The 25,671-nt window shown below is 50.9% G+C and overlaps 1 protein-coding gene across 1 annotated transcript in view; it reads right to left on the bottom strand.

Annotated features, from left to right (window-relative positions):
- Fam20c (FAM20C golgi associated secretory pathway kinase) overlaps positions 1–25,671 on the bottom strand; it is a 52,500-nt gene that overhangs the window by 12,716 nt on the left and 14,113 nt on the right. The window contains exon 4 of the mRNA XM_005080004.4: positions 2,160–2,252. Within this exon, the coding sequence (XP_005080061.1) occupies positions 2,160–2,252 (93 nt within the window). The remainder of the gene's footprint in view (positions 1–2,159; positions 2,253–25,671) is intronic.

Genomic DNA, 25,671 nt, shown 5'->3' with positions numbered 1-25,671 from the left:
ACTAAAATGTGCCCTCATTCCAGGGCTAAATTTAAAAGGAAATTAAATTAAATTACCCACTCTTAATGGGGCTCTTTCTGCACACATTACAGCTTGCTTAATTAAATGGAGATGCCCGATGCTTGATTTTTCCTGCTGACACAGGATGTAGAAAGGAGTTGTCCTCCGTGGAGGGGTGGACAGAAGGGGAAGGACAGACTACATTCCTGTGATGGGGGTCCCAGGGCTTCAGAGGACAGCCACAACCAGCATCCTGCCACCTCAAGTTTCATGGTTCTGTTTACATGTGTGTGTGCACACGTGGGTTCATAAATGGGGGTGCAGCACATTAGGTCAACCTTATGTTTTCGAGACAAGGTCACTCAGCAGCCTGGAACTCACCAATTGAGCTAAACTGATCGGTTATCAAACCCCAGAGGTCTCTTATCTCTACCTCCTCAGCCCTGGAATTGCAAGTGTGTACCGGCATGCAGTCTTTCCATGTGGGTTCTGAGGATAGACCCTACGTGCAAGCGCTATACCAACAGAGTCATCTCTCCAGCCCCATGGCTGGTTTTGAGGTGGTAATCTGAGTAACCTCATGATGTAGAGTCATAGGTTCATAGATTCTGGGTGCTTGAATGTCTGACTTCAGGGAATTTCTAGTTCCCATGTAAGGTTTATGATCCACACAGTCTCCCAGGATCCTGTGAGAAAGCAGATTTCTGGCTCCTGGGTCTAAAATGGACCCTAGACTCCACAGTCTAGTCAGTCCCATGACAGCTGGGTTAAGATCGATGTCTAGTCATGGCTGTGGTGCAGTCAGGACGGTCTCAGGGGCTGAATGCAGAGCCTTACCCCTCTGCTATTGTCTGGACAGAGGTCCCTCTGTACCTCTCAGAGATGATGTCAGGGTCAGGCCTGTGAACAGTGCCTCAGGGCACAGACAGGGCCACTTGGAACCTACAGTGAATCAGGTTCTGCTGGGTCAGGCGCTGTCCCTTAGGAGACAGGTGACAGAGCCTCCCACCTATTGTCACTAAAACACTACTTCCTCCAAGGTGCCTTCCTGATCTTCTAAAAACCCATAATGCCCAGAGCTTCTCTCTGCCCTCATTTCTTTCCCCTTTATTTCCAAAGATACTATCTGCCATCTGCTCCTGCTGCTCCTTTCTGGGTACAGGGGGGTTGGTGCCTACCAGGATCATAAATGTCATGAGGGCAGGTTGCTCTGGTTAAGGGTACGGGTGACTGGTTCTCCTGGGGCCTCACTTTCTGGTCTGCAAGATTGGTACATGAGGCTGAGGAGCCAGCATTTCCTGAGTTCCTTATCTAGCAATCAAGTGTGGGCAGAGAGAAACAGATTCCTGGGGCTCACTAGCCAGCTAGTCACCAGCTTAGCCTAGTTGGGGTGTTCCAGGCCAGTGAGTGTGAGAGTTCCTGAGGAATGATACCTGAAGTTCTCCTGTGTAAGCATGCACACACCTGTGCACGCCCCACATATAAACACACACACACACACACACACACACACACACACACACACACATACTCTCTCTGATGGGCTGTGGTGATTTATCATGGAGCAGTAATGGAGGTAACGATGGTGGCAGCATGGATCCCTAAGGCCAGGCCTGTGCCTCTTTGTTGGTAGTATGCATGGGTACATAGATAAATCAGGATCTGAATGGCTTTGGTAGTGTGAAGGGAAGGGACTTACCTGTTGTAGAACATTAGTTGAAGATGTGTTGCATTCTTTTATGTTGCATTTGTTTAACTCTGTAAAGCTGTTACTTTGCCTGTCTATAACACCTGATAAAATGCTGAATGGCCAATAGCAAGGCAGAAGAGAGAAATAGGCTGGGCTGCCAGGCAGAGAATAAACAGGAGCAGAGGAAGGATCAGGAAAAGGAGAAGGAGAGGAAGATGCCAGAGGTCAGCCACCCATCAGCACAGCCAGCTATGGAGTAAGAAGGAAAGGTATATCGAATAGAGGAAGGTAAAAGCCCAGAGACAAAAGGTAGATGGGATAATTTAAGAAAAGCTGGCTTGAAACAAGTCAAGCTAAGGCCAGTCATTCATAAGTAAGAATAAGTCTGAATGTATTTATTTGGGAGCTGGGTGGTGGGCCCCCAAAGAGTTAAAAAGCAAACAAACAAAATCAAACCCAACAAACTCACCTGTCGAGGTGGAAGGCAGCGATCTCTGCATTGTGCCTCTCGTAGTCAGAGAAATAAAAAAAGTCAGGAGGTGTCTCTTGCTCCCTCGTCTGCCTATAGAACACAGATAGACAGAGTCTGTCACAGAGGAGCTCTGGATGGAGGGGACAAGCTGAGGTGTGGGTGCAGCTGGAACCCAAGCTGACACACATTTCCAGATGTTAACCAGGTAAACAGCTCATCACCAAGGGCGAAATGAAAGGCCCAGCGAGATGGCTCAGTGGCCCAATGGATAAGAGCACTTGTTACCAAAGCTGAAGATCTGAATTCAACCCCAGGACCCATATGACAGGAGAAAACCAACGCCTAACCATTGTCTTCTGACCTCCACATGTGCTGTGACACATACTGCCCCCCAATAAATAAGTATGTTTCTCTACAAAAATAAATTACAGGCAGCGGGGAGATGGCTCAATGATTGTAGCACAGGCTTTGGATGTGTTTGAGTTTGATCATCAGGACCCATATTTCAATTGTCAGTTCTGGGGAGGCAGACAGGAGGAGCCCTGGGGCTTGCTGGCTAGCCAGCCTAGCCTACTTGGTGAGTTACCAGGCAGAGAGAGATAAAAAAGCAAGGTTGGCCAGGTGTGGCACATGCTTTTAACCCCAGTACCCAGGAGGCAGAGGCAGGCAAATCTCTCCGAGTTTTAGAATCTGCTCATGAGGAAGGTGAAGTTACACTTGGACCACTCATGCCTTTATGCCTGGTCAGAGTATCAGGAATGTTTGAAAGAGTATGTTGGATACGTCTAGCCTTCAAGCAGATGGTCTGGTGTCACTCAAATCCACAGCTACATTAAAGCCCCCTGCATCATTAGAGCACCTTCAGATCCCTTGGAGCAATGCTCTCAACCTAAGGAACTTCCTGTATAAAAGGGTATGAGGTCTTGAGTCTTCTTGAGGTGGTCCTGAGCTCTCAGAAGTGTGGGAGACCAGTTGAGAAGAGCAGGAAGCTTGCTGGATGGGCAAGGGGACCCTTAAATCTCCATAAGGCCCTTCCTCAGTCAGGAAGCCTAAAGGACAGTTGGTGCTGGCCAGGGGCTCCCATGCACCCACCCTGGACCCACAGGCATGTGACTGGTCAGTCAGCTTGGGACTTAGCCCCATGCCTGGCTTTCTCTGTCTGTCTGTCTCTGTCTCCCTGTGTGTGTGTGTGTGTGTGTGTGTGTGTGTGTGTGTGTGTGTGTATGTGTGTTTGCGTACACTCGAGCACACATGCGCACCACTGGCTTAGCCATCCTCTCTGGACACCAACACAAATCCTTGGAGGGTTGGCACTTGACCCTCCCTGTCTGTTTGCCAGCCAAAGGAACAAAGCCAAGTGACTTCGAAAGGTTAGTGTCATTCCGCAATACTCAAAGTTCTCCCCAGTGATGCAATTTGACCTTAGCGATGTGGAATAGTTAGTCTGTCATTGCCTGAAATCTGTTCTGTCCCCCCCTTCCCCGCTCCCAACTTCCACCCTAGGTCAGACAGGTGGGAATGCAGCCTGAAGGATCACCTCCCAGGACAGATCTTTCAACAGCCATGCTGTTTTCTTTCCAGGTGTGCAAATGAGGGCCTGGGGCTCACCCCAGCTCTATGGGAACTGGCAAGAAGTCTGGGCCTGGATGCTCCCACAATGGAAGCACACACACCTTCCAGTCTAGACTCTTCTCTATAGATACACAGCTGATGTTGCTTGGCCCTTCGAGTCCTCAGCCCCACCGTCAGGTGAGGCTACTGCCCCACACACTGGTGAATGATGAGATTTATATACAAGGTGTGTACAAGGCTTCCTGTGGTTTACAGTGGGCTTTGGGTAGCAGGCAGTGGTCAACCACCTCCGACAGTTCCCTGAGCAAGACTTGATCAATAATCACATCCCCTCCTCGACTTCCAGAAGCCAGCATGGGAAACTGAGTGAGTGTGTATGTGTGTTTCGTGGGGGGTAGGGGAGCGTAGACCCCGAGACTCTATGGACACACACCTTGACAGACTGAAAATAGCAGTGGCTTCACGCATGCATGTACATGAAAGCTGTAGGACAACCCTGGATGCTGTTTCTCAGGAGCTGTCCATCTGTTTGGCTTCCAGTATTGTTTGTTTGGCCCATGGCAAATGTGTCAGTGACCGCTGAGGACAGGTCTCGGAGAGTTGCTGGGGGTGCCTGGGACCAGGAAGGGTTGGGCTAGGCTATGGTTGCCGAGGGTCCGTGCAGAGCTGAGATGGTTAACTCCCACCACCCACTACAGGCATGCATATACAGACACATGAGTGCTGTCACATACACACAGGAATGCTGTGCACATGTGTGTGACACACGGACACCCTAGGTGCAGGCTGTTGGGGGACTTTGGAAAGAAGGGATTAAAACAAGCTCTTCCAGGTCCATCTGTGGAGGGAGTCTTGAAGAGGCAACTTGACTACTCCCACCCACCTGAAGAGCCTCAAAGCCCGGAGGAGGGAACAGATGGGGGAGGGGCAGCGGTGGGAGTGGGGGGTCTATCCCAGTGCCACATAAACCAGGCATGATGGTGCACACCTATGGTTCAAGCACTTGGGAAGTGGAGGCTGGAGGAACAGAAGTTCAAGGTCATCCTAGGCTACTTGAGATCCTATCTTAAGTTAAAAAAAAAAAAGGAAAGAAAACCACAAAACCTGCATGGCCGCTTCTGCTGACATAAGCCCTCTTCCCTCCCACCTCCTGAATCAGCCCCAGGAGGACAGTCGAGACCCCCCTCCCCTCCGACAGCTGGCCTTAGCCTGTGCAGTGCCCTCTCTTTTTCCCTTCTGGGAAGCTTGACTTGGCTGTGTCCTCTGCATGTCCTATCCGATGGGGGCAGAGGCAGAGTGGGGGCTGCCTCCCTGGAGCACTTGGCAGGGTGACACTGGAGGGCATTGTTAGCCAGGCTCTGGGAGAAGCACAGGGGGTGAGGGTGTTCCCTTCTAGGGATCCTGAGTGCAGTCAAAGGCTTGCCTGGGAATTGCTCTCTGAGACAAAGAACAAGTGACCAGCTGACCATCACCCTGCAGTCACCTCCACTCACTGACCTGGGGATGACCGGGCAGTGGACCAGCCCCTCCTGTCCACAAACCCTCTCACTGCCTGCTCCTTTGAGGTGACATTTCTCAGATCCAAGTGGCTTAGAGCCCTGTGACTCCCTGGAAGGGCCTCTGGCGTGACCTGATTCTTGGTTCCGCATCCTTGGGTTCACACACTCACCTTCTACCCTCCACGGAAGCTGGCTGATGTCCCAGACCCTCAGCAACACCCCCTCCATACACATCACAGCCTGCAGGTGTCCCTGACTCCTAGGTACCTGCTTACCTGGAATAACCCAAGGGTTCACAGAAATGAACCGCAAGACCTGGGACTCCTGGAACTTTGTACTTTCTTCCTCTCCAGAAGGCTCTAATGCTGCCCCACGGAACTCTGCCCCTGAAGAGGGGCAGGAACAGTGCTTGCCCCTCAGGCCTTGTTTTTCTCTTTCTGCACAACAGCAGAAGTACAAGAAGAGCCCAGAGTGGCCTCCAGGTGGAGGTAAGGTAAAGGGAGGAAGGGTTCGCAGATGTCCCCCAAATGACCCCACGCCAGGGTTCCTTTCCCCAGACCACCAGCCATCCTCTGGCTCTCACTGCACTCACCTGGAGGCAGTTTATTCCAGACTCCCCCAAGTCTGGGATGCATGTGGGCTGTAGGTCCCCCTGGGTCCCTCAGAGCACTCTGGTGATATGACTGTGGCTTTGGACAGATTCCACAACTTAGGGGGCAGCTTCTCTTAAAGCTGGGTTCTGAGGCTACCAGCAACCAAACTGTCCTTGAGTATGTGTGTGGAGGGGTCTGTTACAAATGAGGGGTCCCACACACCACTTCTGACCTGCTGGGCCAGAGTCCTAGTGCTGGGGGCCCAGGAAGCTGCATTTTAGGAAGTTTCTATGATTTCATGCGCCCAAAGTCAGGGCCACTGCTGTGGGCATCCCATGGAGGCTCTGACCCCTGTAGGCTGGCCCCTTATCAGGCATAATGAATACTGACTTGCCTGTACCCAAAGCACACTGGTAGTCTCCCAACAGCTCAGAGTCTACTATAAGCTCCCAGTGGCTAGGGTTCTATGATCAAGGCCATACTCAGGGCTAGAGACATTGCCATCCTCAACTCTCTACCAGAGTCTAGAGGCCTCTGGTCCACTGGCATGTTGGAGGCACCAGGCCAGCCAGAAGAAGACCCAAGACTTTAGTTACTTGATGCAAGTTACACGAAGGGCCTGGCAAGCATGTACACAAGGGAAATAAAGAGGGCCAGGACACAGAAGCCATTCTCTGGTTCCCAATTCTCCAAGACGCAACCCCGAGGCTGCCACCCAATAGATTGACTCCAGTTTCCCCCACACAACAGGTCCCTCAGACACAGGGACCCCCCTTATTTATCAGTCTCGTCCTTGAGGCTAGGTGGTGATCCTGCTATTGCTTTGTGGTGGCCCATGCCTATTATTCAAGCACTGCAAAGCTGAGGCAGAGAAATCACATGTTCAAAGCCTTTGCCCTACAGAGTAAGTTCAAACTCAGCCTGGGCAACTTAATATGACCCTGTCTCAAAAGACAAAAACAACATAATACTGTCATGGTAACTTATGCCAGCCACCATGTGCACTGTTGACCTGCAACATAGCAAACAGGCCTTGGCCCATGGGAAGCAAGGCCAATTACACTAGAATCTGCTATGCTGAGGTTACCCTTGGCCCTAGAGGCCTCTAGACTCTACTCCTCGGCTGAACCCTCCGAGGCTTCTGGAACCTGCCACAGACTACACAGGCCTCCTCCACACCACGGTGTTCCTGGGAACTGTTTCCTGCCCTTCTGAGGCTGTGATCCTACAGCAGGGCTGATCTGTGTTGAGGAGGCTTCAGAACAGAACTAACTCGGGTTCTGGAGGTCTGTAGGACAGCTTCCCAGTGGATGTAGGCTCAGGAGAGGCAAGAATGGGAGAAGCTGGGCCTTCTGGAAGATGCTGACAAAGGACCACTGTGTCAGGTTTGCACTGAGATCAGGTAGGAAGTGAGGACCCTCTTTAGGGGACACTTGAAAGTGCCCAGAACACAACCTTCAGCCTGGCATCTAGCAGAGTTCCCAGGGGGCAGCTGGGCTTCAGAGCCATATGTCGCCAGAGACAAGCCCAGGTCGCTGAACAGTGACATGCAGAGGCATCTCTGGAGTTACTGTAGCCAGTGTTGCTACAAGACCTGGATGTTGCCCCTCATGCCCCTTCAGAGACTTGCTGCCTAGTGCCCTCTCGCCTCTGCCTGGCAGACATTGGCTGCCTTTGCTCAGCAGAGATAAAATACCTACCTCTGGCCAACTTAAGGGTGAGGCTTTGGAAAAGTACTAGGCCCGCTGTGCCCTGCTGTGAACCCAGTCACTCAAGTCTCAAGAGCGCTCAGGTATGGTGGGCAGGTTCAAGGGTTGACCTTTTCTTCCAGGAGGGAAAGATGTTATCAGACATTCAGTTGGCTAGGTACCCAGAACAAGGAACTGCCTGGACCAGGGGAGGTATAGGGCCACCAGGATGTGTGCTTCCTGGAACAGGAAGGGTCTTTGAGTAGACTGGGAATCCATGGCCCAGGTTGGCCACCAACAGCTCCCTGCAGGTTAGGCCCAGCCACATGGCCTCATTGTGGCAGAGCTAGCTGCCACCAGCTGGAACAACATAGCTATGCTCCATGGGAACATGGAACCATGGGAAATACCAAGCTAACCCAACAGGCTTAGTATGGGCAGCCTGCTTGTGTTTTCTTGGGGTTGGGAGAGATAAGCAAGACTTTAAATTTACAGGAAAAAAATGAAAATAAGTTAGTAACCAACCAGGCATGGTGTTGAACTCCTATAACCCAGCTTTCAGGAGACAGAGGGACAAGATGGCCACAAGTTCCTGGCTTCCATAGGGAGTTCCCGGTCAGCTGGGGCTACAGAGTAAGTAAAATCAACTCCCCCAGAAGAGTCACCTGATGTAGATATGAAAAAAAAAAAGACTCCTCTACTAGGACTCATTTGGGGAGGGGCTTTGTGTGTGGTTGTCACAATCCACACGTGTGTCCCCAGGACTGTGGATGACAGTATATCGGAGTGACACACCCTCCCTTTATAGAAAGAGCTGGAGTTGGGGGGACCATTTGCTTATGAGCATGGGTGTTCACAGTCTGTGCTGAGGATTTGTTGTGACACTGTACTCATTTCAGCCCTCCTGGAACCTCTGAGATATGAGTGGCCCATAAGTCATTTTCCCAATGGGCTGCAGTGGACCCTGGCAGTGTGCCCGAGGGGGCTTCAAGACAAGGTTCATGGTCCCTCTGCCCTGGCAGCATGGTCGGGCTCCAGAGCTTCAGAGTGCTAAGGAGGCTAGGCTGTCCTGTCCCCTTCATGTTCTCATATGATTTCTGGACCAACAGCTCAGAGTAGGAAGGGCCTGCAGGAAACTTTTGAACACTTGCCTTTTGGTTTCAAGTGCACACAAGATAACCCTATGTGGGGGTATCAGCAAGGTGCTGGAGATGCCACAGGGCATTGTGACAGCTCCTCCTCTCCTCAGCAGACTAGAGTCATCCCCACCTGTAGCCAAAACCTAGGGAGACCCAAGGACTAGTTGGTCAGTGGGCATATTTCCCCTAACAAGGATCTGTTAGTCACAGGGAACCCCTGCCTTGGCCTCTAAGATCAGAATCAGCTCTAGACAGCCACACCTAGCTTTCATCCTGAGGCCATCGTCTGCAGGAAGTAGCAGATCTGGCTTTTTAAACCACCAGATGGGGCTGGAGAGGAGGGCCATGAGCCATGCTCTGTGCTGGTGGCGTCAAGCAGGGTAGTCTGCACTACAATCACCTTCGATGGAAGAGGGAGGGAACCCAGGAAATTCTGAGCAAGGTGCTTGAACACAGGGATGCTTATAGCATCACACAGCTCCACACTGGTCCCCAAAGACCACTAGAAAGGCAGGCATCAAGGTGCCTACAACCTTCCACATTCTCTTCCCCTTGTCTCAAAACACCTAGTACTCCTTTAGAACAACTTCTCTGAGCTCTAATGAAAACACAGTCAAGTGTTGATTGTGTTTGTTCATAGTGATATTGAGAGTGAATCCCCTTATGCAATCCACTGGGCTGAATAATGATCCTGTAATGATGTCCACACTGGAATCTCCAGGGATCTGAGCACACAGCTCCTCAAGGGAAGAAGGAACTCCTGGAACACACTACTTAGGAACTTGACATCATTTTCCTCATGGCATAGCTGAGGAAACCAAGGCAGAGTTAGGAAATAATCTGCTCCAGGCTAGGAAGAAGTGGAGCCAAATTTTGCAGCTGAATGGGCTGACACCCCAAGTCCTGGCACTGAGCCATAAAGCAGTGCTGGCTACAGACCAGGTCTGGGCCTGGGGCTGACTGCCCACGCCCTTTCTGGGGCCAGCTGAGGCAGCAGCGATGCTTGGCTAGAGAGCAGAGAACCAGCTGGGACCAGCCTGCTCCCGCCTGGCTGTAGTGCCAGCAGGCTTCTGTGGACCTTTCCAACGGCTCACAATATACATGCCAATCAGCTTGTTGTTGACAACTGTGAATACCCACAGAGAACCTTCTAGATGTTGGGCTCTGTCCTCAGAGTGTGTTGCCTCATTTGTTCTGTGAGCAGTGGTGTCAGAAGCCCATTCCACAGATGGAACTCGAAGAAGATGCCAGAAGATGGAACTCAGAGATCTGGAACTCAGAGAAGGTGCCAGAGGACACCAGCTGGGAAGCTGGGAAGTCAGAGATGGGCTGTCTGCCCAGCCACTGCCTTCCATCCACCCAAGGCCTCCTGTATGAACCCGGCCATCCAGATCAGTGGTTCTCAACCTGTGTGTGGGTATTGATCCCTTGGAGTCAGAGGACACTTTTACAGGGGTCACCTGTAATGCTTACATTACAATTCATAATAGTAGGAAGTAGCCATGAAAATAATTTTGTGGTTTGGGGGTCACCACAACATGAGGGTTGCATTATTAGGAAGGTTGAGAACCACTGATCTAGATTGTGGAAGGAGCTCTCTGTTGACTTAAATTAAAAGGAACTTCTCCTGTCTGGGTGATGGAGGATCAAGTCCAGGATCAAGACTGGGCAGGGATGCTTTCCCTCCCGAGATGTCAGACACCCCTTGGCTCATGGCTTCATTACTCTGTCCCTGCCTCTGTCTTCACAGTTTGTCTTTTGTGTTCAGCACCTCAAACTCCCTTTCAGCTCCTGTGCAATGTATAATTCTAAGAGGAGTGCTGGAAAATCCAGGTACTCACCCCATCCCCAAATTCTTATACACATCTTCAAAGACTCTATTGTAGAATAAGGGCATGGGGCTGGATGGAGGGGTGCATTAGTAGGGAAAGTGTTTACCTTGAAAGTACAAGGACCTGAGTTTGATTCCCATACAACCTGTGTGAAAATGACTCCAGGTTAATTGGTGAGTCCCAGGTCAGTAAAGAGATCCTATCTCAAAAGATGAGGATGACTCCTGAGTCCCCCCCCCCATGAATAAAAAGATAACGGTGCATTTGCAAGTTCCAGGGATTAGGAGCTGATGTTTTGGGGTATTCCCTACCCCAGGGCTGATGTCAAGGACACAAAACCTCAAGGAAGACAAGACACCCCCTTTCCTGCTAAGTGCACAGTGGGTCCCTGACTCACCAAATGAAGGCGTGGAGGCAGAAACCAGCCCTTCTGCTTCCAGTAATCTTCCTGTCACTCACAAAGCAGAAAACAGCCCCCTTGTCATTAGGGAGATATATTAAGCTATTTAATACCAGGCTTTCTGCAAGTGAATGTTCTGGAAGGTGAGGGGGCTTCTCCTTGGCAGAAGATCAGTGTGACCTTCAGTCCTGAAGTGTTCAGAGATGCTTTATGCTAAATGTGGCATTTCTCATTTCAGGCCCGTGGGTGCCATTGTGTACTGGTCTTGTTTAAAGCCTCAGGCACTGTGTTTGCACAGCAGTCTCCCTCTGGTGGAGCACATATGGGCCATGTCTAAGCTGGAGTGAACCACATCTGCAGACAGTAGTGGGACCCATGGGCTTGGCCAGGTGGCTGCTCTTTCCTGGTCTTTCTACTGGCTGCGGATTAGAGGGAGCCCCAGAGGACTGGGTGGGTGGGTGGTGGCAGTGATGTGTCACAACTGTTTGTGCAATGGCAGGAACATGTACTCAGAGTCCCCAGAAGGCAAAGTTCTCACAGTGAGGGGAGACGTGACTCTGTGTGCTCCACCCTAGAAGTGGACCAGTTCCCTGTGTGTCTGGTAGCAGGATAATTCCTGCTGGCTGCCTCTGGATGGTCCTCGAAGGCCATGGGCACCCTGCCTGTGTGCCTGCAGTGCTTCTTGCCCAGATGGCTTGAGTACCCTAAGGCCTCTCAGTCGCCAGCGGAGCTCCAAGGCCGTGGTAGGTGAGCTTTCCCAGGTGTGGTACCTCAAGCAGCATGGTCTTGGCCAGCATGGTTGGCTTTATAACATGGAGGCCATTACATGCCAGCACATGTCAAAAGTTTTAATGCTAAGTGGTGACCATTTATTGGGCTTCCACTGTGGAAGCAAATGAACACAGTTAGGGACAGTGAGACTGACAACCCAAAGAAGCTGCTTAAGCAATGGCCAGATGGTGTTTTGCTTCTCCCTGGGATGGCATTACACCACAGCTCTGTAAGAATGGCAGCCCTCAGACAGGACCCATTGCCCTTCCTTGCCCACAGGTAAGAGGTTTGCATTCAGGCAGACTCCATGCCCCACTGAGTCATGACTATCTTTAACACAGTCTTCTGAACAGCTTAGGGGTGTCTAAATCAGCAGGGGGACCTGAGCTTATAGAGTTCAAAATTGTCATAATGCAGGGTCCCAGTGACTTTGCTACCTGGAAGATTCCCGGGTCTCTACGGAGAATCTGTTCTAAGACCCAGGGCCTAGAGGCACCATGGCACCCCTGTCCTGCTTCTTTATTTTGACTGCTCTATTGTGGTGCTAGGGATATTACCCAGGGCTTCATACATGATAGGTGGATGCTCTACCACTAAGTCATACCCCAGTCCTTCATTGAGGGATTCTAGGCAGGTGCTCTACCACTGAGCCACACTCCAGTCCCACACTGGGGGATTCTAGGCAGGTGCTCTACCACTGAGCCACACTCCAGCCCCTCATTGGGGGGATTCTAGGCAGGTGTTCCACCACTGAGCCACACTCCAGCCTCTCAATGGGGGATCCAAGGCAGGTGCTCTACCACTGAGCCACACACCCCTAGCCTTCTTTTTACTTTAAATTCATGAGACCAGGTCTCTATAAGTTGTCTAGGCTGGCCTTGAACTCACAGTCCTCCTGTTTAAGTCCCCCACTGGGCTTGGATGATTTACTTGCTTGTTTTGGGTTTCACAAGGGACACATAGGGCAGAAGGTCTTCCTTCCATTCTTCTGTTACCTCCTGAGACCTGCACCCCAGCTGTGACCCTGCTTCTCCACTGGCTCTGACAGTCTGGTTATGCAGCCAGAGCTTCAGAACCCCGTGGGGGAAATGCTGGTATTCAGATAGCCAGAACCCTTCAAACTCCAGGCACAACCAGCTCTTCACCGTGGGGGTGGGGTAGGAGGTAAAAACAGCTGGCCTCTTCATTAACTGAGGGTGAACTGGAGCAAAGCCTACCTGCTAAGGTCAAGTCAATGAAAATCAATAACGACTCAAAGGTTTGTAACCTTGGGAAGTTTGAAGTCATGCCAAGATGATCAACAAGAGGCAGACTAGGTTTGAAAAGCATAGGGGGAGGCCTGGGGGAGATGACTCAACCAGTAAAATGTTGCTGCACAAGTCCGAGGACCTGAGTTCAAATCCCCAGCACCCAAGTAAAAAGCCCAGTAGTATCACATGCAGCTGTAATCCTAGCCCTGGGGAGGTGAAGACAGAAGGATGCCTGGGGTTTGTTGGCTGCCAGCCTAGCAGAATGGTGGGATCCAGCTTCCGTGAGTGATCCCATCTCCAAAAATAGTGTGGAGAGTGATAGGGAATTGACATGCACACACATGTGCACACACACCAACATCCCCCTCGAAACAAAAGAATTAGGGCTGGGGACAGGTTCACTGGGTAAAGGGCCTGCTGTGCAAGTGTAAGGACCTGAATTCAAATCTCCAGCATGCATGTAAATACTAAGAGGGCATGGTGACCCTCAGTGACTCCAACCCTGGGAGACTAAGATAGGGAAGCCCAGACATAAGCTGCCTACCTACACTAACCAAATCTTCAAGTTTTGGGTTCAACTGTCTCAGTATACGAGGTGGAGATCTACACCTACCTCTGGCCTCCACATGTGCACACATGCTTGTGTACACACACGCTTGCATACCCCAAATAAAGAGAATAAAATAAAATGGCATAGGGTGGACATGTCTGAGGTAAAAAAAAAAAACTCTCATAATTTTGAAACTCTCTGCAGCTCAGCTTGGAGGGGAACAAAGTAGAATGAAATGAGGCTCTCTCCAGGGGCACCTGTGACCTCAGTCAATTCATTTAAAGGTGATATATATATATATATATATATATATATACACATATATGTGTGTGTGTGTGTATCCATACATATATACATATATATCTGAGACATCAGTAATGCCGAAGCTGGGGATTAAATATTTAGCACAAGTTCTGCTATCATCTTGTTTCCCCTCCAAGGAGCCCTTGATGTTTAGAAAATATCAATAGGGGAAATAAACTGAGCCCAGAGCCAGGAGCTCACATCTCAGACCATTTTCTGGGTTAAGGAAGGTCTTAAATCTAGAGTTTCCTTTGGGGGCTATTAAAAAACAACAAAACAAAACAGAAGACTAAAAATGAGCAGATCTAATCGAACTGCTTTGGAATGAAACCCCCCTGACTTTCATTTTCTTCCTCTGGAATGGAAAGAGGAAAATGAAGATAGTGATTCTTACCCTCCTTTTAATTGTCTGCCCCCACCCCGACACTGTCATAGCTACAGAAAAAAGAAAGATGACACTTTCCGAGTGGCTGTCAGGAACAACTTGGGAGAAAATGACTGGCTGGAATTTTCGAAAGTGTAGGGGGAGGGGGTGGCTTTCCCTGGAGTCTCTGGAGAAAAGTCCCAGCATGAATGGTGCTGAGGTCCCCAGGAGGTCACGAAGGGCATGAAGGCTCTGCAGGTGCAGCCTGTGGCTTTTCTCTGAGCTGGCTTTGCTGGGTTTTGTAATTCATTCTTGTCCCTGGCCTGTTTTCCAGCATTGCTATACGATTTGTTAATAATTCCTTTTTGTGGTATTAAGTAAATAGCCTTCCAGCTGTTGAGTGAGAATAGGAGCTGGCTAACTGCTGAGGTCAGCTTCAGACAATGTCATTTTGTCCATCTGGGAACCTTTGGGTGCGAGGCAGGGTTGGGGGGGCTTAGAAGTCCGAGGACCATATCTCAGGCATTAAGATGGGGGCATGGCTGGGGATATGGCTCAGTCAGTAAGGTGTTTGCCTATTATACACAAGTCTCTGGGTTAAATCCCTAGTAACCAAAACCAAGCCAAGTCAAATTAATCAATCAGCCAACCAACCAACCAACCAACCTACCAACCAAATAAACAAACAAATCCAGAAGATTGATGGCGCATACCTGTAATCCCAGGCCTTAAGACGTCAAGGCAGGAGATCACAGGTTCAGTGCCATTCTCAGCCACATATGAGTTTGAAGGCAGCCTGACATGAGACTTGTTTTAAAAGAGAAAAAGAAGAAAGAATGATAGGAACAGCTTGGAAACCTCTGCTGGCCAGACAGGGGTGAAGGCTACGGTGAGTCCTAGCTCAGCAGATACATGGTCCAGGAGCAGTTCCTTCTGTGCTCAGGGTCCTTGTCTGTGGATGTGTGAGGACGCCATGGCTCCTGTGGGGCTGGCTGAGCCCTCTTTACTGAACTGGAGTTAGCATGGGTTAGTTCCTGACCAGTCTTTTCTAGAGGTTCAAGAGGGGTAGAGGTGGTAGTTGTACCCTGCACAGCTGGAGCCGGGGACCCTTAGACAGAAGGAGAAAGACTACAGGGCTCCAGCTGGCCAAGGCAGGGATGGCAAGGGAAACGCTTTCCCAGTGGTCCCATGTGGCACTCAGATTGGCCAGCTCCACCCCTGCCTTTCACAAAGATCATCTGCAGATGTTGTGGACCTCATTAATGTCTTCTTGTTCTGCTGATAATGGACCGACCTCAGCAGCTAGCAGCTGTTAGAGGTGCAGGCGGCAGGCTAGGAACTGAGGGTACATGCCTGCAGGAAGGCTCCGAGCCCAGGCTCAGCTGAGGACAGGTTCCCTGTGGGGGGCAGCGCACAGGCCTCTGAGGCCCCTGCACCCCTGCTGTGCCCCAGATCATCTGCTTCCTAGATCTCTAGGCTGGCTCTGTCAGGGTTATTGCTTGCTTGTTTTTGAAATTAATACAGATCATGTTCTTATGACTACAAACATAATCCCTAGATCTGGAAATGACCCAATTGTCTACACCTGAGCCAGTGTTGTACTATCCAAGGCAGGAAGGTCACACTGAGTGCTGCAAAGACAGCAGCAGCTAGGAAGGCCCTCGACACCAACAGCCCCCTCTGCAAGGTCACTGCAAGGACATGTCCATACCCCCACAGCATCTGCCTCACAAGTCCAGGTTCCAGCTGCCACTCTGTAGACACCACCTTGGCTCTGACCCAGATAAGTGTGCACATGTTCACACACAAGCAAGCACATGCAACACACACGAACACACATGCATCAGACAGGAACAATGCAAAAAACACCCATATGCAGAATAAACACCCATACACACAAGCACACCCACGTAATAAACATGAGCACATACAACCCATACCTACACATAGAAGCATATACATGCAATTCACACATGAGTATATACATGCATATATACTACATACCCATATAAGAACACACATACAATATATGCCCACACATGTGCAATACATACTTATACAAGAACACATGCATGAAGTACACAAACACATGAACATGCATGGTATATGTACTCACACAAGCACATACACATATATATGTAAACACAGCTGTACTCTCTGACGAAGCATGTACAACCTATGCATCCATGTTTCCCACATGCTGTGTACCCTCGCACTGGGTGTCCCTCATGTCTCAGTTACCTCCACAGGGCCTCTCCCCTCTGCCTTGCTCAGACCTGGGTCCTGTCTCCAAGCTCTCAGCAAACCCCAGTGGTAACTTCCTCCCTACCACCCCAGCCCTTGGTGGTGCAGGACTTTCCTCACCAGTCATCTGCTCCCTGCAACAATGCCTGGAAATCAGCCGGCAGGCCTCAGTGAGAGGCTTGAGAAATCAGACAGAGGCTAAGATGTCCAGAGGTACCCTGGTTCCCTCCATCCCCCTTCCCCGGTGGGGCCCACCCCGTTGCTCATGGGATGTTCTCGAACACAACCCCCGCCCCCAACTGCCCATGCTCAGCTGAGGGTGGCTCTAACCAGCAGGTAATATCACAGCACAAATGCAGACCCTCTCACATTCCTCTGGCTCTCAAGTCTTTGAGTGGCTTCCATCATGGCTCCCATCCCTAAGCCGCCCACTGTTCCTGATGCTCGTGTCCTTGGTATTCCAGGGTCTCCCTTGTCTAACTCCTCCCACAGGGTCACAGAACTGCCCACCTGGTCGCAGCTCTTGGCAAAAAGGTAGCTCTTGGCCCTGCGTCCGCAGCTTTGCCTCTGACACCATCTCCTGCTCCTGCTGCCTAGCGTCGTCCAGGGAGCATCAGAGAAAAGACTGCCATAGCCCATGCTCCCACCAGATGCCACTCAGAAAGTACCTTGGGCACCTTTAAAGCCCCCTGTGCAGTCACAGGCCCTGCCTGCAGTCCGTCTCCCCCTCCAATCCTGTTTGGAGTGTTCTCAGAGTCTATGCCTGCTCATGAGTGGCTTCTCAATACAGTGTATAGAGCTGGAGGCAGGGTCACCCTGCCAGTCCCTACGCCCTCCAATACCACGTTCTATGTTCCTCTGTCTGGACGTGCTCCACTTACAATAGGACATACGGCCCTCTGAAGCGCTCGTCTGTGTCGACTGTCTCACAGGGCAGGCATATGTGGCTTCCTCATGGTGGTTCAGAAGAGAGAAAGCCCAATGTACATGCCAGGTGGGGGCTGGGGCCATACACGGAACTTGGAGCAGGCCTTCCCCATGGACTCTGTCATTCAGGGTTAGGAAGGGTACCTTTCAGGCAAGTCCCATGTTCCAGAAGCCAGCTGCCTTGAGCGAGCAAGTCACAGAACAACCCAAACGATATGAGGGGGCCCAGGAGGCCCCTTGATGAATGAAGAAAGGTCTAAAGTTCTGACCTGGAGTTCCCACTGAGGAGCACATGGAAGCCTCAGGAAGCCAAAAGGCCAGGCCACAGTACAGCCAAGGATGGGCACAGGCTGGGAGGCTAAGTGTGGGCTGACAGTATACACAAAAGGGTCCTTGTCTACTTCTGGTCAGGCCCAGGCCTCTGCTGGCTCCACACCTGTGACCAGGATTGGGCAATCTGTTTGTTTTTTGGGCTCAGTGAAGGTACAGGCAATGAAAGCATGAGCTGTTCCCCACACGGCCAGGACATCCTTGGAAATCGCTAACCCTGCTCCTGGACTTCAAACATGAGTGTTCCTGAGCCTTGTCACGGCCGTCACTGTCACTGTATGACCCTCTGCTCAGCCTGTCAGACAGAACTCACTGAAGTCCCCTGCCTACCCCAGGAGCATGCTGAGGTCCCCTGCCTACCCCAGGAGCATGCTGAGGTCCCCTGCCTACCCCAGGAGCATGCTGAGGTCCCCTGCTTACCTCAGGAACACAGTGAGGGTCCCTGTTCACCCTAGGAACATGCTGAGGTCCCCTGCTCACCCATTCCTGACTTTAGGACTTCTTTGAAGTCTCCTCTTCAGCCCAGGACCACACTAAGGCCTCCTGCCTGGGTGGCTCAAAACTCTGTTCCTTTCCTCCCAGTGTCCTTTGTCCTTCCTAGCATTGAACAGCCTTGACCACAGGATCCTGCCCTTCAGAGTGGATTTCTGACCCCAAGCCAGAGCTCTCTGCCTGAGATGTTTCTGCTGTCTCAGGCACTCCTTTTTTTTCAGATTTATTTTCTTATTTTATGTGTATGACTGCATGTATTTATGTGCACCATGACTATGTCTAGTGCCCAAGGAGGTCAGAAAAGGGTATCCGATTCCTTGAGAATTAAGTTTCAGATGGTTCTGAGCTGCCGTTGGGTGCTGAGTCCTGGGCAAGAGCAACCAGTTCTCTTCATTGCTGAGCCGTCTCCACAGCCCAGTCTCTTCTGCTCTTTACTCTCATCCTTCACCCATGCACCAGCTCTTCCGGCCAAACCTGAGTTTGTGCATCGGTGACAAGGACAATGTCTCCACCCCACCATTCCTTCTCCACTTTCCGCCAGCTCTTCCCCAAACCTTCCTTACTGGTGACCAGGCTTCCGGTCACCAAGAAAAACACACGGGGAAAAACGGGTCCATAGTGCCACATCCACCTTCCCCAGATGGTGTCCAAAGGCAGGTACTCTGTGGATGGCCTGTTAGGATGACACTCACCGTGTGTCTCAGCTGGGCCCCCTTATGACCTCAGAGGTTTCCGAGCAAGGCATGCCCCATGCCCATCTGGGTTTAGGTTGTACCAGCATAAGCTGTAGGTCTCCAGTCTGTCACCTGTCACCTCCCACTTCCTGACCAGTCTGGGGTTGAGCCAGGACATGATCCACAAGAAAGCATGGGAGACCATCCACAATCCTTGATGTTTGCCATGAGGACTAACTAGACTCAGTCTAGAGTATGAGGTTCCTACTGTGATCTCACTGAAGACAGAGAGTCACGTAGTAGTGTCAAAGGGTCACGCTGCTGGGACCAGTGTAGATCACTGAGGTCACCAGTGTACTGCTCAAAACAGGGGAAAACGCCAGTGGGGCTGCACATGGTGGTACATGCCTATAATCTTAGCACTCAGGAGGCTGATACAGGAGGGTCACTGTGAGTTCAAGGCCAACCTGAGGTACAGAGTGAGTTCTAGGACAGCCTGGGCTAGAGTTGTTATGCCACTTTATCAGACAATGTCTAGATCTAGGCTCAGGCAGCCTTTCCTCCAAGCACTAGTGCCCAAGCGCCTGGCACCTAAGTCCAGAATCCTGGCTTCATACCCTGGCCTGTGGCCTGCTCCTTGTTTACTTTTGCCCGTTCAAGCCTTGTTCTTCCAGCATTAAGGAGAGTCCATCACAAAATAATATACATATGTGCTATCTAGGAAGGTCAAAGATCGTGATGTGCGCTAGGGTTGGCATTTACATAGTCACTCGACTGCCCACAGTCACACAAACTACCCTGTCACAAAACCTCACCTGTGACACAGCCACCCAGTCACAAGACCACCCATAGTCACAACCCATCCAATCACACAACTGCCTGTAGCTACAAAACCACCCAGTTACACTACTGCCCACCTATGGGCTTCCAAGTGATCTGTAAGTACTCAACTGCCAAGTCACACAACCACCCACAGTCACAGCCAGGACATCCTAAATCAGACCCCTTCCCCATGTGAGGTCCACTTAGGGTGGCCCTTCTCTACACCACTGCAGACACCTCAACCCCAGCCCACAGGTATGGACAGCTCTCAACGGTGGTGGGGACCTTTGGGCCTGTCTGGTCAGGAACCAGGTAGGATGTGGGATATGCTGTCACACTGGCCAGAAGCAGAGATATTTCCCAGGCTGGTGTCAGCCTCCATAAGCCATCTCTGGGCCACTCAAGGTGGATGCTTCCTGAGAGTCACTCAGCAATGTGGGGAATGCTCTCTCCAATCCCTTGGGAAATGGAAGCAAAGGCAGACAGGAATCAAATGGGCAAAACACAGGTTATGTGTAGGATGGATTCACCGTCCCCCTGTCTTGTGGAGTGACCTCCTCCCTGGAGATGAGCCTTCTGGGAGGGAAGGGTCCTGGACCTCATGCCCCAGCTGTACACGGAGGGATGGGTCACACAGTAAGTTTTGTGGCTAGGACTTGACCTAGAGGTGTTCCTCTGTGCTCTGCCTGAATGTCCCAAGTGGGTCCCCACATGCCATCAGACACAGGGACAGAGGCTCTCTCTTCTTTAGTTGCTCCCGTGTCGCATCACTGTGCCCAGAGAAGGGTCTGTACTGGTTAGTCTTTGTCAACCCGTCATAAACTGGAGTCCCTTTGGAAGAGGAAACCTTAACTGAACAACTGCCTCCATTAGATTAGCTGTGGGCTTGTCTATGAGGCATTGCTGATTGAAGTGAGAGAGCACAGGCTCCGCCCTTGGGCAGGTGGTCCTGAGCTGTGTAAAAAGAGCAAGCTGAGCAAGCCATGGGTGTCAAGCCAGGGTTCCTCCATGGCTTCCAGTTCCCACTTTGAGCTCTTGCTTGCCCTCCCTCAATGAGGAACTATAACCTGCAAGCCAAACAAACCCTTTGTTCTCCTAGCTGCCTTTGGTCAGTGTTATATCCCAGCAACAAAGAACCGACTAGAACAGTTTCCTAGATGTCTCCGATATCACACTGCCCGGCCTCCATGGGTAAACTCCTCCCCTTCCTAACTCTCCCACTGATACTCCCCACAGCCTCCTTCCCGTCTCCCATCCTGTACTGAGGCAGGAATTGTGCACCCTGACATCCCAAATACTGATCTGAGCCAAGGGCCAATGTCCAGGCCCTAAACGTACAGTCTCAGATCAGGCTGCTGCCCGACTCACTTAGTGATCATGTCTCTGTTCAGACCCCAGACTTTCCCACCAGACCCCACAGGAATGTGTGGCCCCTGTCTTCCAGCACGGTACCCCTTCGGCATGCAGGCTCCAGCATCTGGTAAGCAGCTGGAGGTGGAGGGGGGGAGAGGAGCAGAAGTCCACTGTGGGCAGCTGGGTCCAGTACCTGACACACTGAAGCCTCCGTTTTAGACAGGGCAGATGAAACCTTGTGGGGACCCGATCCTGATGGTGCCAGTCAACCCCTTGGACTGTGCACACGGCTCCTCCTGTGGCCTGGACATATCTGACTTTCAGGTGACCTTCACACTCCCCTGGCCTCCCTGAAGGCTGCTTCCAGCAGGGTGTTCTTTTTTTTTTTTTTTTTTTTTTTTGGTTTTTACGAGTCAGGGTTTCTCTTTGTTGTTTTGGAGGCTATCGGTCCAGCCCGGCCTCGAACTCACAGAGATCCACCTGCCTCTGCCTCCCGAGTGCTGGGATTAAAGGCGTGCGCCACCACCGCCCGGCTCCAGCAGGGTGTTCTTGTAAGGCTGTCTTTCCTTCCAGCCCTGACCCTCCTGACCCTCCTCGGGGGAAGCCTGCTGGTCCCTCTGCCCACCCCACAGGAGCTCATTCTCCCATGCATTCTGTGCATGACTGCATAAGCAGCAGCCACAGCTGTCGTGGTGGGCTAGACACACACACTCCCTCATGCCCTACTCAGCACCCAAGTGACCCATGTCCAGGGCTCACAGCCCTGCAGCTGTCCCATGAATCATGTCTGTGCCAGGCCCAAACCAGAAGCTCTGCAAGTGCCTGCGGCTGCTAGGTGAGTGTTTCTGCCATGAGATGGTCATGCTGCATCAGGGGCAGCCTCAGGCATGCCTGGAAGGTTCTTTTCCAAGAAACTACTTGTTGTTTGTACTGTTGAGGCCTGCAGCTGACCCCACCCTGCTGAGCTTTGCCCCTGCAAGCAGCCTCTGGGGAAGCATCTAGGGCATATCCTAGCCTAACTCCCGAAAGGCAGACTTGGGATGGGCCATCAGACCTTATCTTACAAGGCTTTGTGAGCAGATAACTAAGTCCCAGTGAGGCCTCATGGCTTCTCTGACACACACACACACACACACACACACACACACACACACACACACACACATTAAAGTTTAAATAGCTCACCAAAAGCACAAATAACAAAAAAATGAATAAAATGGACACCCTAAAACCTGAAAACCTATACTTCAAAAGACACCACCTATGCGATAAGAGTTATCTAACCCTTTGACAACAAAGACAAATAGCCATAAGAGATGGCAGGAGTGCTAAACTGGTGTATCTCCAAAGAAGACATATAGAAGACCAACATGCTCTTGAGAAGACTCTGGTCTCCTTGGCTAGCAGGAAGTCCCTTCTCACACTAACGAGGACAGCCACCATCAAAGGTAGATGACAGGATGTGCTGGTGAAGACTGAGGAAGCTGACACGTGGGCTGTGCAGGTGGGATTATAAATGGCACAGCTACCATGGAAACTGGATGCAAACAAATGAGAGTGCTAAGAGAGATCCAGTGGCCTTCCAAGGCTGTGTCTAAGAGACCCAAATCATGGGCACAGCCAAGTTGGTAAAGTATTGCTTTGCAAGTATGAAGAACTGGGACTGGTACCCAGGACCCAGGTGAAGATGTAGCCTGGTGGCCCATGAGGGTAGCCCCAGTGCTGGGGAGGTGGAGACAGACAGATCTCTTGGGCTATCTGGCCAGTCCTCCTAGTAAATTCTAGGTCAGTGAGAGACCCTGTCTCAAAGGAGGCGGATGGTGTTTCTGAAGACAACACCCAAGGTTGTCCTCTGTATAGCAACCATACATGTTGTTATAAAATGGGGTTCTCTGGGCAAAACAAACCCATTTTCACTGGGTCAGCACTGCATGCTGCAAGAGACTATTGTGAACAGACCTACTGATGTTCCCTTGGAGAAGGAGTGGATTTGGAAGGTCGTGGGACCTCAACTGAGACTCCAGCTGCTCTCCCAGACATTTCATGCATTTCTGCCCTAATTGCATGTGGCAATTTGGGGCCTGGGAGGTGCTAGAGTCTACAGCAGTGCTTCTCAACCTTCCTAACGCTGCAGCCCTTTAATACAGTTCCTCATGCTGTGGTGGCCCCCAACCATAAAATGACTTTCATGACTACTTCATAACTGATTTTGCCGAGGCTATGAGTCATAATGTAAACATCTGATGTGCAGGATATCTGATACATGACCCCCAAAGGGGTCATAACCCACAGATTGAGAATCACTGTCTGTAAGTTGGGGGAGGTTGGCTGAAGTGGCGGGGGGAGCGAGGGGGTGAGGGGAGGTTCCATCTGTGCAGCTATGGATAAGCTGCCATCCATGCTGGGTGAAGACTTCCAGGTGTGGTGCCATGGGATCCCTCACCCATACTCTGTAAACCCAATAAATATACTGGCTCCCCAGGTGAACGCTGATAAAAATTGTACTGCGTTTTGTTGTTAGAGAAGACAATCTACAATGTTTACCTCTCTCCAGGGAGATTATTCTCACAACCCACATGAATCCCCCAAAATACATCCATGCGTCCAAAGATTCAAAGCGGCATTATTCATTACAGATCGTGAGAACAATCCAAGCCCATCAGCAGATGGATGGATAAATAGGGTGTGGCCCGTCCACACAATGGAACATTATTCATCAATAAAAAAGGCAGGGAAGCATTACCACATGTTCCATCATGGATGAACTATATCACTGTAGACCAGACAGAAAGCACTGCCCACTGCATGATCCCATGCCTACGAAAACCCAGAATAAGCAAATCCACACAGCGAGACAGGAGATTAGTGGTTGTCGAGTGCTGGGGGAGGGGGAGGGAGAGTCAGCTAGATTTTTAAGGAGTTTCCTCTTTGAACAATGAAAACTAGAGGTGAGAGATATATGAGTCGATCAGTACCAGAAGCTAGGGACTCAAGCGAGTGGTTCTAGAAGGCATGGTGTGCATTTGTCGCCGGGAAGGCCACTTTTAAACTTAACGGAAAAAAAGAAAGAGAAAGGAAGGAAGGAAGGAAGGAAGAAAGAAAGAAAGAAAGAAAGAAAGGAAGGAAGGAAGAGATACTTTAAAGCAAAGGTTCTCAACCTGTAGGTCACGATGCCTTTGGAGTAGGGGATTAGAATGACTCTTTCACCGGGTCACCTAAGACCATCAGAAAACACAGATATTTACATTGTGATCCATAACATTCGCAAAATTACAGGTATGCAGCAGCAATGAAAATAATTTTATGTTGGAGGTCAGCACGACACGAGGAACACCAAAATGACCCAGACAGAGAACATGGGAAGTTTACAGCAAACTGTGCCACCTGATGGCATGGGGACACCCTTCACATACTCAGCCTCCTCCCACCATGCTCATTTGGAAGAGAAAGGCCAGGCTGGCCTCAGGCTGTCTCTGGCCAGCCTTTAACACATTATTTCCCTTTCTGAGCCATAGTTTCCTTAACCTGTTTCCCCAGCACACCCTGACCTGGCTGGTACCTCCCACCCAATCTAGGCCACACACTATTTTTCCCTGCTCCAGTCACAGCCCTGGAAGCCCTCCAAAGCCCCTCAGATAATCTGGAGATGTGGGATTCTAAAGAGGTTTCTAAACTCAGCCCCTTATATGATCACTCAGGGATATGGTGGTACCCACCAGGTTGAGGGCTCCTTACAGGGCTTTGGATCCCCAACTCCCTCAGCACTCCGGGTTCCTTGTTTGTATGTAGTTATGAACAGCCTGTCTTTAGACTCCATTGTGGGGATAAAACAGAACACGAAACCCTGAGTGCAGTGCCCCATTCCTCTCCCTCTTCATGGGACACGGGCTGTTCAAGTGCCTGGCAGTGACTGTGGTTGCAGCTGTCCACAGCTGGACATACCTTCCCCTCCAGCTACTCACACAGAGCCAGGACACAAGCCAGAATCCAGAATCACCCCCATCTCCACTGATGTGGCCATCTGGATCCCCGGGGCTTGCTGTCCTGAAACTCTGGGCCACGCGGAGCCTCTCTGGACAGCCCTGGACATGTCTGTAAATTTCTGCCAGGCTTGAAGATACACTTCTCAGACAGGAAACACAAACCTGCCTCTTGGAACCCAGGCCTGCGGAACTTGCCTGAAAAGGAGTCATGTTTGCTGTCATTTTTGTTTATTGTCCCCAGATCTTGGCCAGCAGCAGGCTGTCCTGATCCATTTGTCACCTGGCCTGGCCTCGGCCTCTATGCAGGCAGGTTCTCATGGCACTGTCCTTGCTGAAACCAGAGGCCTTAAAATATCTTGCTTTAGGAGCTGAGACTGTGGCTGTGTTGGTAAAGCGCTTGCTAAACGGGCACAATGCCCCAGGTTCCTTCCATCTTCAGTACTGCATATACAGGGTGTGGCGGCACATGGCCGTCATCCCAGAACTACGGATGTGGAGACAGGAGGATCAGAAGTTCAGGAATATCCTCAGCTACAGAGCATGCTTGAGGCCAGGCTGGGCTCATAAACCTCTTTACCCAAGGAAGGAGAGTAAGAAAGGGGGGAGGGGGCAAGCCTCCTTTAAGCAATAGGTGGAGGTATATATCTGTAACGCCAGTACTCTGAGAGGCCTGAGGTAAGAGGTCTGCTGAGTTTGAGACTAGCCTGGGATACAGTGAGATTC

Source organism: Mesocricetus auratus, unplaced genomic scaffold (assembly GCF_017639785.1).
Source record: "Mesocricetus auratus isolate SY011 unplaced genomic scaffold, BCM_Maur_2.0 Super-Scaffold_100008, whole genome shotgun sequence".
NCBI classification, from domain to species: Eukaryota; Metazoa; Chordata; class Mammalia; order Rodentia; family Cricetidae; genus Mesocricetus; species Mesocricetus auratus.
Note: the sequence above shows the minus strand (reverse complement) of the source record. Positions and strands in the feature narration are given on the sequence as shown.